Source organism: Trichinella spiralis, assembly GCF_000181795.1.
Source record: "Trichinella spiralis strain ISS 195 chromosome Unknown Scfld4, whole genome shotgun sequence".
Classification (NCBI taxonomy): domain Eukaryota; kingdom Metazoa; phylum Nematoda; class Enoplea; order Trichinellida; family Trichinellidae; genus Trichinella; species Trichinella spiralis.
Window position 1 is genome coordinate 11,208,741 of NW_003526943.1, and position 15,509 is coordinate 11,224,249.

Consider the following 15,509-nt stretch of genomic DNA (forward strand, 5'->3'; position numbering starts at 1 on the left):
AAGCTTTAAAATATTTGACTGAGAAGGTGTGACTGAATTTCTCAAGTTCACCATTTTTACTGAAGGTTAGCACAAATACTGTTGAATATAAATTTTTTTTAATTTTCTGAAAAGTACAGCATACTTTTGAAAAAATGGTCATCTTTTTCAGATCAATTTAATAAGATCAAAGCACAAGCATTACCGCAACGCATATTATTGTACTGGGATGTCGTTTTAATAAAACGATCGAAAGTGATTTAATTTACTACAGAAATATATTTGCTATGTGATTTCCTCAACTCAAACTAAAATATCAACTAAAACAAAAGCAAAATAAAATTTTATTTCACATCATGAAAAAATTGTAATATTTAAACTGTAATTTAAATTTAATAATACTCGATATTCTTCAACTTGGGAATATCACTTGACTCGAGATTAAATCTCACCGAATGCTTTATAATTAATAGTATACATGATGTGACTGAGATGACCAATTTTCATCAATGATCAGATATTTCAAAATTAAAAAAACATTACAATTAACAAACCAACACATGATGCATTTTCAAAAAAATTTGTCAAAACTGTATCAATAATTCACTGATTTCAAACTTGAAAAAGTTTGATTACTTTTCGGATAAATGCTAAGTTTCTTCATAAAATTTCATTCAAAACCGGTTTTTTTCCATCTGGACATTAATTCAATTTATTAAAATATGTATGTAATACAATTTTTTGAAAAACTAACTTCTTCCAATTCTCACCAGATTTTTATCATGTTCATTAGAAATCAAAGATTCTTTAAAAAATTTTAACAATCTTTGTTCACAATATGTTCAAATTTTATTTCTCATACCATTTCTCAAAAATTTAAGAATACATTAAATATACTGCAATGAGTTAAAAACAGCAGCTAATTGTGCAAGCACAATCACATTTCATTTTTTCAGTCATGATCGCAAATGTTTCGAATAATTTCAAAAAAGCTTGATTTGCGTTTTTCAAATTGTAGTGAATTTATTTTCCGAATATATTCTTTGAAATTTTCTTCAAAAATTGCTCATCATAATAAGCATCTTTTTAAATGTTGCTAAAAAACAATATGATACTCCTTTGTTGTTTAATTATTACAACTAGTTTGTAATTGGAGGATTTGCTATTCATCTTCATCTCAAGGAGTAAAAAAGTATGGCGCGGTGAAATCAAATTCGAATACTGGATAGTAATGCTCCAAATTTCTATTCAATTATATTCATCGTGCTATTTCTTCAAATAAAAATAAGTTAAACATGTTTTTGACATATTAAAAGAGAAATTACATGACTGCTGTTTTCTTCATCATATTCCATTTAAATATTTGAAGCCCACTCAAGGCTGCACCTTATTATTTTAGATAATAAAATATAGGTTATTTTCATTCAAACTTTTATCCAATCATTAAATATCGTAACAATTTTAAAAGTTTAATATACTGTTTTGCACTTACAACAACATTATTTTATTTCTTTTTGGGATATAAAGTTTAATTTATTACAAATAAAGTAACAAAAAATTACCAATGGAATTATTCTTAATTGTTAATGAGAATGGATTTCAGTGCTATGTATTTTTTTCATCGGCTTCATTTCAAAAAAACATAAATGAATTAATAGTAATAATGTCAGAAAATGACCAAGAAATACAATTGGGTTATAACACATTAATTTAAACAGTAAAACAAAAGAGTACATCGCTGATGGCAGTTTTTTTATAATTACTGAATTTGAGAAGTAATTCTGTGAAATTTAGTAACATAAATTAAAAACAATAAAAATTATTACATTACATTAATTTAATAACAATAGAAAACGCAGCAATTAATTAAATAAGTTTTTGATAAAATTAGAACTACAGTAATTTGGTTTAAACATGAACATCAGTACAATAACATTATTTGTATTATTTCTTACTCTGGTTGAGTAGACTTTTTAGCCATGTTTGGTAAAATATATATTTCCATATTGAATTTATGATTATATTTTAGATTGTTTTAGGTGACCCTGATTTTTCAGAGCCACAGCAGAATGATCCTTCCAAAGGCGCTTGTCGGAAATGTGGTTACGTGGGCCATTTGACTTACCAATGCAGAAATTTAATTAAACTTAAAGCGCAAAAAGATGTGGTTATTGATATTTCTTCGACAAGCTCAGAAAGCGAAACGGATACCCCTATTGTTGCTGAAGGTAAAAACTTTTTCTGAAAACAATTTGAAACGCATTTACAATTCTTTGAAATGCAGTCTTTTTGATTATTATATAAGTACATTTATTTTCATTTATGAACTGTAGCTTTATAATTCATATATTATTGAAATATTGAATTGAAAATTTAAAATTCACCAAGTTCACTTGAAGTTTCAACATACAACGCTTTTAATATATTATTTAATATAATCGAGTATGCGTTACATATTTATATTTAACATTATACAAATAAATTGACAAACGAATATTTATTATTTTCAGAAAAGAAAAAGTTGTCTAAGCTGATGAAGAAAAAAGAACGAAAGGAGCGGAAGTAAGATTTCAGTGCATTATTTTACAATTTGTATTTAATTTTCTGTGTATATGCATCATATTTTTTACTCGTAGTTTTCTTACCCTACTGCTGTTAATATTTTATACAGAAAGTTCAGAAATGAAATGGGAAATTTTTAATGATTATTATTTTTCCACAGAAATTAGTGTTCTTGCTGATTTATTGTAAAAGTGTATTTTTTACTTTAAACAAATAGTAAGTGTTTAACGGATTTGTTATTTTTACTTTGTTCTTTTTAGTGATAAGAGGAAAAACAAAAATTTGTATTATTTTTTACAAATTGTAGGGAAAAGCGTAAAGAGCAGGCTGGAAATTCGGAAAAGGGTGAGAAGAAAAGAAAGAAAGAAAGTAAAAGTCGTCACGATGGTAAACGTTATAAAGAACATAAAAAGAAGAAAACGGAAAAAGTCACTTCAAAGAGGACGGAAAAAGTTAGCCAACAAGGTGACTGAATTGAAAACAACTTTTTTCCTTGTTTCTCTCAAACGGTTTACTGTAACAATGACTTTGTAATGTGCTGAATGGTGGTGCATTGATTCTTTAGAGCTAGTTGCTGATTTATTGAAATTTTAATGGAACAGATTTGCTTAATGAAAGTTAAAACAAAAAGCTTTTCAAATTATATAATCCATTTACACTTTTTTAAAAATATATTTGCAGTAAAATTGAAGTAAAAGCTTACGATTGATTGGTTCTGCTGCATGTTCAATTTATTAACGGTTTTGGTGTGATTTTGTGCTGAATGAATGTCCAGTTAAATAAATATTTCAGCGTATGCGAATTTTAATTATGATTATGAATGTGAAAAATTCAAAAAAACAGATGAAGAAAAGAAATGAATGATATACTTTGTAAATAATTTTTTGACAAAAATTTTGTATGAGATTTCAAATTGATTTACAGAGTATGGTGGTTTTTGATTTTTGACGAATGTTGAAAATATTTTAAATTGAAAGTTTTTTTAGAAATGTAAAATTATTGAATAAAATATCGTTTGAATTCCAATCTATTCTAAGGTGTATTGTATGAAATGTTAGGATCTTCGGGAAAAAGAACGTTGAATGTTGCGCAAGAGAATCACAGAAACGAACAGACCGTTGCGAAGAAGAGAAAACCAGGTGACAATTTTGATAATGTTGCTGTTGATGATTTAAATATTTTTTTGTTTCAGAAAAGCTTTCAGCTGAACAATTCCTTCCTGAAGCGGATGCATCCGATCTGTTCGTTTGCGGTGTCGGTGACATGGGCCAGTTGGGTCTGGGCGATGATGTTCGTGAATGTCACAAATTCAGGAGGGTGAAATTTAACGATAGCAGTGTGAAAATCAAAATGGTAGCCGCCGGCGGATGTCACAGTTTAGTGTTGACTGATAAAAATGAGGCATGCGCATGTGCAGATTGTTGTAGTTGACAAGATTGTTTATTTATTTATTTGTTGTTGTTGTTGTTGTATTCAAATTTTAGGTTCTCAGTTGTGGATGCAATGATGAAGGAGCGCTTGGACGTGCAGTGTTCGAAAATGATGAAGAAGTGGATGAAGATTGTACATTTGCCAAAGTTCAATTTGATCAAGAGGACTTGAATGAGCACGGAGAAATTGCAATGATATCTGCTGGTGATAGTCATGGTGCCGCATTGACAGTCAATGGTTCAGTTTTCATTTGGGGACGTTTTCGAGTATGTATTCAATTTTGGAATTTAATTTCTATTGATCATGCGGTATATAAAATTTAGGGCAAAAATGGCGCTCTGGGATTGATGGTTGACCAGAAAACGAACAAAGTTATTAGCCAAAGCAAAACTCCTGTACTTTTGTGGTCTTACAAAAATCACAAAATTGTGAAGATCAGTTCGGGATGCAATCATTTGATGTGCCTGGATGAATCTGGAAAAGTTTGGACAATTGGAGATGGTTCGGATGGTCAGTTGGGTCGAATTTTTCGATTCGATTTCGATTTAGAATCCATACGCGTCACTCGTGAGTTTGGAAGAATTATTTTCCACTTCTCTTTTGGGAAATAATTTACTTTGGTCAAGTTGAACTTTAGGGCGTTTGTTGTCTTTGGATTGTGTTGAATTGAAGCATAAATGCAAGAATGTATTCGCAGTTGCTCAGGGATCTTTCGCAATAACCGTCGATGACAACGTCATCGTCTGGGGATTGAACGGATACGCCCAGTTGGGTGAGTATTTGAAATTCGTTTTATTGAAATGATATGAAAACTGCCCAAGATACGTTTTGAAGAAAAATATGCACAATTGTACAATTATGCTTCAGGTTTTCCAATTGAGGGGAAAGGTAGTTTGCAAGTTGTGAAAATTCCCACACCAAGTCCTGAATTCGAATCAAACGGTCCATATGCCTGCTTTTCTGGAGAACATCATATTCTTTCCGCAAATAGACAGGGTAAATTATTTTTTATTAAAATTTTTTACAACTAATTATTATGATTTTTCACATCAGGAGAACTTTATTCTATTGGACGGGTGTGCGATGGGCGATTGGGAATTGAAAATTTACAAGCTGAAAATGATATACAGTCAACGTTGCTTCGAGTGGAAAGTTTATCCAAATTTGTACTGGGCGTCACAGCAGCTGGATCATGTTCCTTCTGTTGGACGAGGGAAGGTAGAAGAAGAAAATTTCTCTTTTCACGTCGATGTATTATTATTATTATTTAGGCAAAGCTTATTCTTGGGGAGCCAACATTGGTGGCATGCTTGGTCTGCCAGTTGAAGAAGATCTTTCCATTACAACTCCCACTGAAATCCCTGTTCCTCAGGATTTTTCAGTAGTGCAACTGGCAGCAAGTAGCAGCATTTGCATGATGTTATGTTTCAAAAAATAATGTCTAGTTTTATATGTATCAGTGTTACTTTCTTTTTTTTGTTTTATATTCCTCAAAGATTGCGCATGTTTAAAGTAAGGAGTAAACGCATTGCATTGTTGATTTTGTTTGTTTTGTACTTGACTAAATTTGACGTGTAATAGTAGTGACGTAACATTAATGCATCATTCTGCAAAACATACAAAAGCAACGAATGAACAACCGGGATAGAACCGTTTCTACTAGTATAATTACGTAATCTTAAATGGATTATTTGAACCAATGAAATGAAAAAATATTTTAGCTAATCACAAGTTAGAGGTTTGAATCAATGAGCACTTAGACAAGGCAAACCAATAAAACAACGACATGAACATCCAATAAAATAGCGCGGTTAACGACCAGTAAGAAAACGAGGTCAAAATTTTACCCGAACTGGACCAAACCTTAATAAGACATTTTCAATTTTTTCAAATTTCAGTAACATTTTTATTATTTTTTTTTGTTAAAGGTAAATATAATTTTCTGTGGAAATAAATTCTACATTGTAAATTTCAAGTTGTCTGTACGTGTTCATTTACTTTTTTGAATCAATTTGTCAATTCATTTATCCATCAGACAAATATTGCATTTGTTCTATGAATTTTTCAACATTCATTATTTTGGACATTAAAATGAAAATCTTTACTGGTTGAAAAATCAGTTTCAGCTGATTTTTATTTGCTACTTGTTTATCAGTTTTCATACTGTGCAATTGTTTTTCCCAAAAATGGAAGCAGATCTTGTGAAGGTGAATTTATTTTTAAATCCGTATTTATATTTTTTGCTATCAGTGAGATTTTAATAAAAATGATGATTTTAATCATAATTATAACTTTTGTTAATCGATATTAAATGTGATTTCATTTAAAATTTTATGTTGTAAAATTTTGTTGAAATTATAATCATGCAGTGGTTTGTTGAATTTTATGTTTCTTATTCTCAAAATTTGCCCTTAACACGGATATTGTTGATATTTCAAGAAATATTTGTCTATTTTAGGAATTTGAAGAAGTTGCGGAACAAGTGCGGCGATTGAAATCCCGCCCAACTGACAATGAGCTGCTTGAATTATATGCCCTGTACAAGCAATCAACTGTTGGTGATGCTTCAGAAGGTAAGAAAAAATTCACATACAAGTCCAAGCAAGCAAAACCGATTTCTTTTCTTCTTTTTTTATTGCTAACATGAACGTTCAATGTTAATCTTATACTGAAAATATATTTTGACCGAGTCTGATGAAAATAATGGTGTAATTTGAATATTTTATTCTTGAAACATCTCGACATTTAATAACTTATATTTGATTTAAAGTTCATTTAGTTTTGTCAGTTTTGAATCATTTTACATACAATGATAAGCTATTAGAAAAATTTATATACGTATTTATTGATAATAATAATTATTTAATCGCATTCTTGTGAAGCAGTAAATGTTTTATTTGTTACTTGAAATTTCAAAGTGATTTATTACAAATGTCAGCAATGTTAACACTAGTTGTGATACTGTCGTTTGCTTTAGAAAATTTACAAATTTAGCGTGCTTTATTTGACAGATTCAACGAAGCAAATGCCTTTAGAGCATAGTCATAGTTGGCAGATTAGTCATAGCATAGTCATAGTTGTCAGCTTTTCTTCTGTAATAGAAAATAATTTTTTAATTACATTTATTGAATGTAGTATCTTGCATCAGTTTTATCTCGCATTAAAAAATTATGTCAGTGAAAAGTCAATTCTGTAATTAGAAATTATAAAGTTGCAATTTAAGTTCGGTGATGGCTTTGTGAAATGAAGTTGATTTTTTAAAACTTTAAATATTTCAATTGATGTTTAAATGTTTTTTAAGAAAAACCGGGAGTGTTTGATTTTAAAGGAAAATCCAAATGGGATGTGTGGAGAAAGAGAAAAGGTAAAAAAGGAAATAAATTATTGTTGTTCAACTGTATCGAATTTTATTTAGGTATGTCCAAAACCGATGCTATGAAAGAATATATTAAAAAGACCAAGCAAATTATCAACAAATATGGAACAGATTTATGATTTTGAAAGTTGTATTAAAAATTGTTCCATTTTTTGAAATAAGTGTACTGTTTGTATTAAGAGTGTGAAAAAATTATTAATTTCAAAACTGCATCTACCAACATTGACAGGTAAAGTTCGTAGAAAATCAATTGGTGCAGCTGTTTATTCAGTTAACAGTTTTCTGGTATCTGTGACATGTTATACAACACGAACATATGAACATTTAATTTTCTTCACTGAAAATATTTTGACAGTGGCAGCATCTTTTGAAAATAATTTGTTTACCGTATTTTTTGTTTGTTTGTTTTTCATTATCTTTTTGCGTGAAAATAATTATTATTTCAAATTTTGGTCGACGTTGCCATGGTGAGGCGACTCAAGGCTACGGCTGTTAAAATTAACAATAAAGCCTGGAAAAATTATCATAATTTATCATTGAAATATTCGTGTGAATAATTATTATGAGATCTTACTTTGAACACGTTCGGACCTGTGATGAAAAACCACTTCTCAATGCCTATACCGACCGGCAGGTCTCGAAAAGCTTGTTCGTAAAATGTTACCACAGAAAAGCACTATAAATTCAATTGCATAATTTAAAATAAAAAACAACATAATTCTACAGAATCCTACGTCTTGTTCCCAGTGCAAATTGATACTGCTTATTTTCTGCATGTGGTAAAAGATGTAGCTTGCCTGAAAAGAGAGAAGACAAAATTGGACAAACAGAACAATTCACGACAACTGTCTATACCTGACGACAAATAAAAGTTGATAATAATGTAAAAGTGAGCAGCTGCAAGCCGAGAAAACAGGCGCACAGACATGTGAATAGTTTGTCGTATGCGCTGAAATTGGTGACAAAATTACTGCCAATCAAAGCGTTCGTATGCAAAATTGCAAGCGCCGTTTGGCATGTCAGACTGATGCCGATCAACGGTGCGAAAGTGCTGTTCAAGCTGACGTTGGCTAATTTCAAACGACCATGCACTGACAAGTAGTGCTTCACCAACGCCAATTGCCAGCAGTTTCTGTCCGATCTAAGATCGACGTTGAGAGCGTGAAATTCCGTCGCCAGCATCGTATATTGTCCAATCAGTAACGTGTTGGCCAATGTCCACAGTACGGCCGAATGGATGATCGCCAGCAACAGTGGCACTGGTTGGAATGGGCCACTGTTGGAATAGTAGAAGTATATGGCAAAATATGCGATCCAGAGCAGAGCTTGCAAAGCGGCGGTGCAGAGCAGGGTCGTCTGCACCGCTTTGAGACGTTTGCGTTGACGTGCCAGGCCGATTCCAAGCGTGGCCGCTTGGAGCCGTGAGGCAAATTTCCTCAGCACCGGCCCGCTTCTCAGTTGGACTGTGGCCAAAAATAGCGCAGAACTGGCAAATTGGATTACAACAATTAGCTGGGTGGTGAGGTGCAAGAAAAATGGATCCGGGCCACGTTGCCACCAAAATTTCACCAACGATATTGTCATCGTGCACAACAACACTGCCCAGTAGAACAGCGCAACTGTTGCGTGCAGTCGACGCAGCCAACGGAAACGGCTCGACTGTATGTTGTAGCTTAGCCAAAAGCCGCTCAATTTCCAAACTGTTCTCAACGATTTCGTGAGTTCATCGATGAGACGTCTCGCGTTCAGAGTCTCCCCATCGTGCTGCTGTGCTCGACGTCTGCCGCTTGTTGTTGTGGTCGCCTGTTGCCTTCTTGAACGGTCATTGTACGTCAGCCATTCTGACTTTTCTATCTGCATCGACACTTTTAATCTAAATTCAAACAATTTACAATTTGTTCCTCTTTTTCTTTAATTTTTTACGATATACTGTAATTCTTTTTTTTACTTTTTTTCATACAAATACAATTTTGAAATACGATTGTTTTTGAAAATAGAAAATAAAAATAATTATTATTTACACATGTAGTACCTAAATAATTGTTTTTAAAATTTTAAATTCTCATTCAGTTCCATTCGTATCTTTCGACAATGGTCAATATCTGTTTGTTTATTCAGGTTCACTAATCACTAATCAGTAAAGTTGATTTCAATGAAACATTTTTACAGGGGAAAGAAAAATATTAATTTTTATGAAAAAAATAAAAGTATGAATTAATTAACAACAAGTTTATTTAATTTTACAAAAAACAAAGAAAAACGACTACTTTAAATGCATAATCTTAATAATTATGTTTACAATTTTATAATTTGATTTTTCCTCCTATCTTAATACAATGTAAATATTGAGATTATGCAAAGATTCAGAAACATTTTGAAAAATATATATTTCAGACTTACTTTTCGCTTGTTCCAGGTGTTCAGTGTTGATGTAAATTTTTACGACAACAGCTACAACAAAAATGGTGCAATGGAATTCGAATATCAGAACAGCTAATTCAATTATCTTCTTTCATCGGTTTATGTATTATTCAAAAGGGTAAGTTTATTTTGATTAATTTTCCATTTGGCAATTAAATTTATTAAAGTGCTAAGAATTAATCAACCAGTAAAGATGTTCAATTCAATTCAACACTTTAGCAATTTACTTGAGTTGTTTTTTTCAAAAGTGAAGAAAAACAACAATACATTTTACAAATTGAATACAATACAAACAATTATTACAAATTATTATTGATTATCAATTAAACAATCTTACCTGTTGTTGTTGTCGTTGTTATTGTTGTTTTGTTTTAAATTTCGGTAACTGTTCATATTGGCATATTAATTATGTACCAGAAAAGGTTAAAATTTTATTATTATTTCAAAATGGTTGGTTGAAACTGATACTACAACAGCAACTACTACTAAAACTATCCCTACTACTATTACTACTATTACTAATAATAATAATAATAATAATAATGTTAATATTGCATTGATGTAAAATTTAAAATGAAAGACCAAATCTTACATAACGATGTCATTTATAGCAATAAAAAGTTTTTGTCAGTCTAATCGCTTTTGAATTGCAAAATTTCGATTCGTTCTAGAAACATTTGAATTGATTGATTGGAAGAAGAAGATGTAGAAGTAGAATCTGAAAAAGAATCCATCTATTGTCTTGTGGTTCCTATTGGCACTGTCATTGGAGCGGATGAATCATTGTTGCTTGGAATGAGCAGAACAGTAGAATTATCTCAGATTAAGGTTGCTTATTTTTGTATGCTTTCAGTTTTTAAAATTGAAGTCCACTTTGTCGTTCGATTCGAGGATTATAAATCGATTTTCATTTGCACAGCAGAATGATTTGTAAAAATTTTATCTTCAGCAATCTTTCCAAATTTGACAGCATATTCCACTGACGTCTGCTGATGTTGATCAAAATTCCAATAATTTCTCAACCATTACTGGCATATTTCTCAACTTGTGCATGTAAATTCTATGTTTAATTGGTTGCAAAGAAATATTTTCATTCCTCAAATAATTCACTTTAATTTTGCAAATCAAAAATAACTAACTATTTCAAATTGATGACGAAGAATCTCTTTTGAAAATAAAATTTAAATTTTGCATTGTTAATATTGTTAAGCAATTCAAACAACCGAATAATTCTTAAACCAATTTGTACATTGGTGAATTCACCTTTATATTGTATTTTTTATTATAAACCAACCATTTGCTTCACTTTTTATCCCGATCTATACAGTATGGTTGTTGTTGGGTTTTAAAAGTTTTATATTTTTAATGGTTGATTATATTATGCTCAAAAAATGAATTTGATATTCAAATCCTGAAGTGTTGAAATTTGATCGGCAGAAGTAAAGCAAGTTTCTTTTCTTTATTCATCGAATCTGAGCTCGTTCAGAGTTTAGATTAAGTAATTAGGTATTTCGATTTGTTTATTTCATTATTCATAAAGCATCATAAAATTTGCGTGTTAAGTTGGAAAGTTGAACTGAAATTGAAGAATAAAGTAATTTTTGTTTCATGTTCATATACTGCCATATAAAACTATATTTATTATATACAGGCATATCCCGCTTAACGCTCTTAGTCCGTTCCTGAAAAGAGAGCGTTAAGCGAAACAGCGTTGTTATAGCATGTGTTTATAGTACATCCGTTCCAATCAAAAGTCAGAATATATACGGCAAAATTTATTTGAAATATTCATTAAAATGTTTACATACTTTTCGGTTCATATTAATCATTGTGATGATAGACCAGGCTTTGATTTCTCAACCTTAGGTATCTTGGTGATAAAACTATCAAGCGTTAACTGTCTCACCTTACAGTTTTCTTTCATGTAGAATTTCTTGATAACAACATATCATTTCAAGAACATCCTGTCTTGCTTTGTAACTTCGTTCATCCTCAGGATCTTGTTCTATGAACAGGTCCATGATTTCTGTAATGTTGGTGATGCTGTTCTTGGGGAATTCTGCTATTACAGTTCTCAAAGGCATAATATCCTCTCTTGAATCAACGACTGTTGGCGTTTATTATCAGTGCATAAACTCTGCCAGTTGTTTCAAGTCATTATATGAGGCCGTCGTTATGAGATAGTGAATACAGCACACCAAAAATACATGACCGAATATATGAAATCTAATAGAATCCAAGCCAGTTATCGTAAATGATTCATAAAATATATGAAATAACTCAAGTAGCATGATGTAATAAAATCGTTTCAGTGCTGTTAAAAATGTTCAGCTAAATTTCTCGCTTTGAGGAAAAATGAGTGACGTGACATGCGAAAAAAACAGCGTTAAGCGGGGTATGCCTTTATACGTAATGGCAGTGAGTAATTTGAGGAAATGTAAATAAGTAGATATTTTCTTTTATAAGAAGCAAAAGCATTGCTGTTTCTTTGATCCGCATAAAATTAATTGAGACAAATTCACCAACGGAAAGGTTTTTCTTCTCAACATTTTATTAAGAAGCATAATAATTTTTGTCTGTTTTCCAATTTTGAAATATTATTTAAGTTTATTTAAAAGTAAAATGGGAAGCTTAAATTTACTGTTCAAAACTCTTCAAAATTTAGTAAACAAAAAATCGAAAGTTTGAATTTTTAGAAAAAAGTTTCAATTTTGACCAGTTAATGGTCAAAAAATAAAATTTCAGTTCATATTAATAGTAGTATATTTATTTTGTGATAGTTTTGAAAAAAAACGCATTATCAATTTTCAGATGCTTCTTCAACAGCATGCTTGGAAGCCGTTGACATAGCTATTTGCAATGCTATCTTTGATTAATAAATACGTTGAATTAACTTATCTAATCAACATTGCATGAATAATCATTCTTTTTGGCAAGCAATTTTCTAAAGCACATTCACTTGAAACTTCATTTATCGAATGCGTGTCTCTTCAACGATCATTCATTGAAGAAATCATTTTACTGTCATCGAAAATATCGTTAAATCGTCATGATCTCTCTTTAAAAAAATATTTCTACAGTTTAAACAATATGTATAAAACTTGATTATATTTAAATTGAGTCATTGTTTTGTAATCCTTAAGTGTTGAATAAATGGTAAGTTATTTGTTGTTCTTTATTCAGATTGCTTAAAAAGATGAAAAAAAATATTCGTATCAATTGTAGATTAAATCGTTGATCAAAAATTTTCATCATATAAAATTTTGGGTCGGAAATGCGAAACAAGCGGCCGAGGCGTACTGTGTTCATTTTGGCTTTCAACCTTTGGCTTACAGAGGTTTGGAAACGGGCAGTCGTGACGTTGTTTCACACGCAGTGAAACAAAACAATGCAAGTAGAATATGAAATAAATTTAATCATAATTTTCACAACAATACTATCATTTTGCAGATCATTTTTGTCTTTGAATCGCCATTGAAATATGGAAATAAAGGTTCTCATCAGTTTGTGGTGAAAATGTTGAAAATAAATTCAACATTCAATCTTTTTTTTCAGAAATGGATCATCATTTGACTCTTCACGGAGATGGCGTCAAAGATATTGCCCTTCAAGTGGATGACATTGAAAAGACTGTTCAGGTTATTCTTTTGCATAGTATTCTTTTATATTTTCTGTTTTTTTTAATTTTCTCTGTTTGAGACTGCGGAAAGTAATGGAGCAGACATTTTGGAACACATACATGAAATTAATGATCAGCATGGACAAATTCGAATCGCTTCTATAAAAACAGTACTTGTTTGATTTCAGTTATTAAAACTAAAAATATTTATTATTTATGAAACAAAAGAACGTTGTTTGATATGAGAATATGTTTAATTAGCAATTTTAAATTGACTACTTTATTATTATTTTATTAGATTAAGCTGATTTTCATGAATAATTCAATTTTTTTAAATAAGATTAGATAAATTTGTAAATAATACTACTGAGTACTAATAATAAACGTAAATAATTATTACTGATGTATATTGCATGAACTTAAATACAGTATATTTGTGTTTTATTGTTTTGAATATTTCATGATTTTGAACTGTTTGCTTGAAATTAAAAGTTGCATTTCTAAATAGAGAACATCAAATTTTACATTCGTGCAGCTTTCGTTATACGAGTATGATTAAATTCAATTAACTTCATTTGTAATTAATATTTGTTTCATTTCAAAGTTTGAACTTTGCCAATTTTTTTCATTTTTTACTTTTTCATCTGACTACTACAGTATGGTGACGTGATTCATACCTTGATTGAAAACGTCAGTTTCAAAGGGTCATTTATGCCTGGGTTTTGCAGCCCGCTTTTCACAAATCCATTGCTGAGTGTTCTGTAAGCTTCATTCAGCTTCAGAATTCTTCGATTGAATTTACGCATGTAACATTTTAGACCGCAACCACAGTTGAACTTTATTGATCATGTTGTTGGGAATCAACCAGAAACCGAAATGGAAAAGGTTGTTTCTTGGTAAATTCCGTCTATCTGCTGTGTGTTCAGTGAATTGTAATTATTTCTGTTAAACGAATTAAATTGAGCATTTTTTATTTTAAGCTAAATGTTGCAGTAAATTGAACATGAAATATCAAATTTATATTTCAATTTAACATTTGAAAAATTTGTGCATGTTAATGTTTAATAACGTTTGCTTTGATCTATAACAAAGTATTAAATAATATTTATTGTAATAGGTATGAACGAACGCTAAATCTTCAAAGATTTTGGTCGATCGATGATACTGTTTGTCATACAGAATATTCTTCTCTGAGATCTAATTTGATCACAAACAGCGATCATTCAGTGCAAATGGCCATATGTGAACCGGCTAAAGGATTACGTGGAGTTAGCCAAATTCAGGTATTTTATTTTTTTTTGCCGTGGATAAATGGCTAGAGATAAGTTGTTTAATTTTCGTGAAATACATGAAAATGTTTGCAATTTTTAGGAATTTATTGACTTCTACGGAAGTGCTGGTGTGCAGCACATTGCCTTGCATACGGACGACATTGTGTTTGCAGTTTCTGCACTGAAACAACGAGGTGTTCAATTTTTGGAAGCACCTGCAACTTACTATGAAAATTTGAAAGCTAGATTACAACATTCAACTATTCGAATAAAAGAAGATTTGAATATGGTCAGTTGATGTGGATTTTTCAATTTAATAAATTGAAGTTTTGTTTCAGTTGCAACAATTGAATATTTTAATCGATTACGATGACAATGGTTATTTGCTTCAAATTTTTACAAAGCCAGTGCAAGATAGACCAACTTTATTCTTGGAAATCATTCAGAGGCATAATCACAAGGTAAATTACAAGTCTGTTTATTTATTTATTGAACAGTAATATTTTTAATTTCATAAAAATAATTTTAATATTTCACAAATCTTTACAAGCATTGGTACAGTTATTACGCTGAAATCTTCGTTTTTTAGGGTTTTGGTGTTGGAAATTTCAAAGCATTATTTGAAGCATTAGAAATGGAACAAAAACGAAGAGGAACTCTCTACTACGACAGTTCAGAATTGAAAAATTAATTTCATTACATCGTAAGACTTTGTTTGAATCTTAAAATTAAAGAAATATTTTTGAATAGTTATTAATTTTAATGCATTACAATGGGAACAGTATTATCCATCAGGTATTATACTGGTACAACCTTAAAAATTGTTTCTTAAGATAAAATTCAAAATGTT

General features: G+C 30.6%; 3 protein-coding genes across 3 annotated transcripts; 2 read left to right on the plus strand and 1 right to left on the minus strand.

Moving 5' to 3' along the window:
• Nucleotides 1-1,893: 1,893 nt before the first annotated feature.
• Tsp_06544 (acyl CoA binding protein) lies at nucleotides 1,894-7,467 on the plus strand. The gene is made up of 13 exons (XM_003378510.1): nucleotides 1,894-1,938; nucleotides 2,009-2,207; nucleotides 2,490-2,541; nucleotides 2,849-3,006; nucleotides 3,734-3,858; nucleotides 4,026-4,238; nucleotides 4,296-4,539; nucleotides 4,610-4,744; nucleotides 5,244-5,353; nucleotides 6,099-6,179; nucleotides 6,431-6,545; nucleotides 7,274-7,336; nucleotides 7,388-7,467. The coding sequence occupies exons 1-13, from the start codon at nucleotides 1,894-1,896 to the stop codon at nucleotides 7,465-7,467; spliced, it is 1,620 nt and encodes a 539-aa protein (XP_003378558.1).
• A 323-nt stretch (nucleotides 7,468-7,790) lies between these two features.
• Tsp_06543 (conserved hypothetical protein) lies at nucleotides 7,791-10,162 on the minus strand. Its single transcript, XM_003378511.1, has 5 exons — nucleotides 10,107-10,162; nucleotides 8,204-9,221; nucleotides 8,083-8,145; nucleotides 7,923-8,024; nucleotides 7,791-7,859 (listed from the first exon to the last, which is right to left on the minus strand). The coding sequence occupies exons 1-5, from the start codon at nucleotides 10,160-10,162 to the stop codon at nucleotides 7,791-7,793; spliced, it is 1,308 nt and encodes a 435-aa protein (XP_003378559.1).
• A 4,073-nt stretch (nucleotides 10,163-14,235) lies between these two features.
• On the plus strand, nucleotides 14,236-15,350 carry Tsp_06542 (4-hydroxyphenylpyruvate dioxygenase). Its single transcript, XM_003378512.1, has 5 exons — nucleotides 14,236-14,273; nucleotides 14,506-14,671; nucleotides 14,760-14,948; nucleotides 14,998-15,120; nucleotides 15,249-15,350. Exons 1-5 carry the CDS (start codon nucleotides 14,236-14,238, stop codon nucleotides 15,348-15,350), a joined length of 618 nt encoding a protein of 205 aa, XP_003378560.1.
• Nucleotides 15,351-15,509: the final 159 nt, after the last annotated feature.